This window comes from Rhincodon typus, chromosome 10, assembly GCF_021869965.1.
Source record: "Rhincodon typus isolate 14 chromosome 10, sRhiTyp1.1, whole genome shotgun sequence".
NCBI classification, from domain to species: domain Eukaryota; kingdom Metazoa; phylum Chordata; class Chondrichthyes; order Orectolobiformes; family Rhincodontidae; genus Rhincodon; species Rhincodon typus.
The window spans coordinates 80,118,420-80,123,392 of NC_063341.1; the positions used below are offsets into that span (position 1 = coordinate 80,118,420).

General features: G+C 47.3%; 1 protein-coding gene across 1 annotated transcript in view; it reads right to left on the reverse strand.

The window, feature by feature from the left end:
* LOC109924952 (guanine nucleotide exchange factor VAV3-like) overlaps positions 1–4,973 on the reverse strand; it is a 203,142-nt gene that overhangs the window by 1,512 nt on the left and 196,657 nt on the right. The window contains exon 44 of the mRNA XM_048601574.1: positions 86–237. Within this exon, the coding sequence (XP_048457531.1) occupies positions 86–237 (152 nt within the window). The remainder of the gene's footprint in view (positions 1–85; positions 238–4,973) is intronic.

Consider the following 4,973-nt stretch of genomic DNA (forward strand, 5'->3'; position numbering starts at 1 on the left):
CTCACAGCACAATCCCAGGGCAGTGTCACTCACTCTCACTCTCACACTCACACTCACAGCGCAATCCCAGGGCAGTGTCACTCACCCTCCCATTGACAGCTCCTCGCCACCATCCATTGGGTCCGTTCTTGCTGTAAATCTTCACCATGTCTCCCTCCTGCAGTGACAGTTCCCTCATGTCTCTCGCTGAAAAGGCATACTGCGCCACAGCAACGCCAACCACCTTTGGGCCCAAAGCTGCCAATAACAACAAATAAAAATTACAAACAGTTACTTGTTCACACAAGACGTGAGTGTTGTTGAATACATGATAAATTTTATTGAATGTTTGCATTGTGCACTCATCAGGACAACTTGCAAGAATAGCAATTCAAAGGGAAAATCCGCATATAAACAGCAGTCCTTCCAACAGATCTCTCTGTCCATGACAGCATCGGTAAGAGTGACCACCGCACCGTCCTTGTGGAGATAAAGTCCCGCTTCACATTGAGAAAACCCTCAGTGACTCTTATACCTATCATGTTATTCCAACCATTTTGTTTGTCTCCAGCAACACCTTATTTTAAATTTTTTATAATTATCTCTCTACCTCATTTAATCGAACTATAGGTCACCCCTTCACTTGTTATTCAGATGTTGATACTTTACCCACACTGTCTGACACTTTGATCAACGGTAGAGACTTATTATTCGACACTGCACTCACAGCATTTGTATGATCTTTTGACCTCTTTGACCTTGATCTCTCTGCCTATAAATTCTGTGTTTGTGTGCTTCTCTCTGACTTCACTTGACGAAGGGGCTGTGCTTCAAACGCTTGTGACTTAAAGTAAACCTGTTGGACTAAAACCTGGTGTCGTGTGATTTCTGACCTTGTTCTCCCCAGTCCAACACCGACACCTCCACTTCATGTAACCACATGGCCCAGAATATCTCCCACTCACCATTACCATCAAGCCAGGGGATCAACCCTGGTTCAATGGAGAGCGGAGGAGGGCATGCCAGGAGCAGCACCAGGCATACATGAAGATGAGGTATCAACCTGGTGAAGCCACCAAACAGGACTACTTGCACGCCAAACAGCGAAAGCAGCAAGTGATAAAAAGAGATAAGTGATCCCACAACCAACGGATCAGATCTAAGCTCTGCAGTCCTGCCACATCCAGTTGTGAACGGTGGTGGACAATTAAACAATGCACCGGAGGAGGATGCTCCACAAATATCCCCATCCTCAATGATGGAAGAGCCCAGCACATCAGGGCAAAAGATAAGGCTGAAGCATTTGCAGCAATCTTCAGCCAGAAGTGCCGAGTGGATGATCCATCTCGGCCTCCTCCAGTGGTCCCCAGCATCACAGATACCAGTCTTCAGCCAATTCGATTCACTCCATATGAATCAACCTTACAGTGTAGAAAATTGTCCAAGTATGTCCTGTACATAAAAAGCAGGACAAATCCAACCCGGCCAATTACCGCCCCATCAGTCTCCTCTCGATCATCAGTAAAGTGATGGAAGGTGTCAGTAACAGCGCCATCAAGCGGCACCTGCTCAGCAATAACCTGCTCAGTGACGCCCAGTTTGGGTTCCGCCAGGGCCACTCAGCTCCTGATCTCATTACAGCCATGGTTCAAACAGGGACAAAAGAGCTGAATTCCAGAGGTGAGGTGAGAGTGACAGCTCTTGATATCAAGGCTGTATTCGACCGAGTGTGGCATCAAGGAGCCCGAGCAAAACTGGAATCAATGGGTAACAGGGGGCAAACTCTCTGCTGGTTGGAGTCGTACCTGACACATAGGAAGATGGTTGTGGTTGTTGGAGGTCAATCATCTCAGCTCCAGGACATCTCTGCAGGAGTTCCTCAGGGTAGTGTCCTAGGCCCAACCATCTGCAGCTGCTTCATCAATGACCTTCCCTCCATCATAAGATCAGGAGTGGGAATGTTCACTGTTGATTGCACAAAGTTCAGCACCATTTGCAGCTCCTCAGATACTGAAGCAGTCCGTGTTCACATGCAACAAGATCTGGACAATATCCACGCTTGGGCTGACAAGTGGCAAGTGACATTTGCACCACACAAATGCCAGGCTATGACCATCACCAATAAGAGACAATTTAACCACTGTTCCTTTACATGCAATGGTGTAACCATCACTGAATCCCATATAAAAACGGAATGGATGAGAGAGAGCTAAGCTTCTTCTTGGCCAGGTTAACGAAGTAGTTCTTAAAGCCCACAGCATCCTGCTCTTTCTAAACAATGACCTGGAGGACAATATCCAGGAGAGTCTGTCCCATATTCACCAACAAGGGTCAGACACAGCAGGGGATTGTGTCCAATCCTAAGCCCCACTCTTTACGAAGAGGAGACCTTGGAGAGGGGAGCGGAGGTGATTTACTGGAATGGGAAGAGGGACGAGGGACTTCAGTGAATGCGGAGAGACTGGAGAAGCTGAAATTGTTCTGCTTAGAGCAGAGAAGGTTCAGGGGGATTTAATTGAAATGTTCAAAATCATGGAGAGAGTTTGATTGTGTAAATCAGAAAATAGTGTATCCAGGGGCTGGAGAGTCTGTGAGCAGGTTGGAAGAGAATCGGGAAAAGCCTCAGAGGGGGAAATGAGGAACATGTTTCCACAGGGACTGCACTGGTAGATGGGACAGTGCATACAGATTCAATAAAATCCTTTCAAATGGAACTGGGCAAATACCTAGAAGGAGAAAAGTTTTCTGTAAGACAGGGACAAGATTGGGTGAGAGAGATTATCCGGCTTGTTTCTCAAAAGATCTAGCAGAGACTGAATGGGCTGAACATCCTCACCCTGTGCTGGATTAAATGAAGTCTCTGAAGGACAATTTGAAGTAACAGCCTTGAACTCACTGTTGGGAGAGTTTGCTGCTGAGTGATAACAGATACGGGATAAAGAGGAGCCTGAGAAGGTAAGATCATGTCCTTCACTCTTGACTCTGACACAAAGCTGCTCCAATGGGGATTGGCCATGAGCCAGCCGAATAGTGGAGCAGGCTCAAGGGGCCAAATGGCCTTCTATTGTTCCTTCTTATGGTCACAGACTGACTGATAAAATGAGAGGCTGATTGCATGTGCAACACTGTCCTCCAGTGTTCAGTATAAGGACAGCAACAGAAACGCCCAGTCCTCAGACTGAGGGTCTCACCTGCCTGGACCAGTGAGTGGTAGGGAGTGAAGCTGGGATCTTCCTGCTCTGCGTGTGGGCATCAGGAGCACACAAAATGATGACAGAAATCCAACACTTAGTTCCTGATAGTTTGTTTTGTTAAAAAGCTCAGAAAGCAGAAGGTTTCTGTCTTGGTGTGAAATCCCACATTAATTATCAACAGAAGCAGAACATCTGATCATAGGACACGGGAGGAGAAGGACTGGGAAATGACTCAGCCCCTGAAGTAGAGATTAAACAATAGGACAATCAAAGCCTCAATCTCTTCTATCTCCTGGGGGGCATTTTAAACCCATTCCCACATGAAAATATTCCCCACTCAGATCAGGAACATGGCCAGAGGCAATATTAATGGGGAGAGAGATGGTGATGGGGAGACAGAGAGAGACAGGGAGGGAGAGCAAGAGAGGGAGGGAGAGAGAGAGAGAACTATGCAGAAGAGAGTGAGAGAATGAGTGTGATGGGGTAGTGATGGAGAGAGAGTGCGATGGAGAGAATGGTCAAGAAATGGACTACAGATCATGAACCCACTCAAGTCAAACTGCAACATAGATTATGCTGAGGACTCTGCTGTCACACCTCCCGCACACTCCTCAATCAGATCTACAGCAGATGCTGCAATCTTGAAATCGATATAGAATCCATATTCTCAGCTTGTGCTCAGGATACAGCAGACCAGCTACGAGACACTGCCAAGGAGATAAGGCAACAGAATTACACCACCTACATGCACACCAAAAACAGGAGAAACGTGGCATCATCACCAGCAGTAACCAAACCTCCTCCAGTACCACGGTTGAAACTAGTCCCATCACAGGGCGATCCATCATCAACTTGTCTGACCACAGCCTTCCACCAGACAAAATCCACGTTCTCAGCTGAGGGCCCAGTTTCTGCCTCTGTACCAAAATGGACCCCCATTGGCATCACGGGGGTCACAGAGGAATCCATCAGGTGAATGAGGCTCCGGGAATTCTTCCACAAACCACAAGATGGCAGCAGTGAGCCCAATGAGACAACCAATGAACTGGGACAGTCGACAGAGAGGTCCATGGTGCAGTGACCAAAGAAGAAAGAGTTGAATTGGGCCCCTCCAGAAGGCCGCTGTCCGAGGTGTGATATGTATGTTCAAACTGTTGGGAAACGTGTTAATGCCAGATTCATCAGCCGTGCTCACAAGATAGCGCAGAACATCACCCAGGCACAACACAACGCACCCAACCATGTTCTCAAGACCAATCACACCATCGTCATCAAACCAGCAGGGACAGGAGGAGCCATCGCTATATAGAACAGAACGGAATACTGCAGGGAAGTATACAGACAAATGAACAAACAGGAAAAGTACAGACAACTACTTGCTGATTGAACCAAAGAACACACCCGCTAATGGAACAGACTGATCAAGACCATTGATTCAGACCTTCAGAGTATCCTATTCACTCTCATCCCAAGTACTTCTCACACAAGAGACTTCTACTGCCTTCTAACGATACACAAAGCCAACACACCTGGACGTCCCATCATACCAGGCAATGGGACCCTGTGTGAGAACCTCTCTGGCTATGTCGAGGGAATCTTGAAAGCCATTCTACAAGGAGCCCCCAAGCTTCTGTCATCACACTACAGATTTCTTACAGAAACTCACCACCCACCAACCAGTCAAACTAGGAACATTCCTCATCACAATGGATTCTACACCAGCATTCCCCGCGATGATGGCGTCACTGAAACACCTCAATACTCCGCACCACCAACTGTCAATTTCCAGACACCATCCTA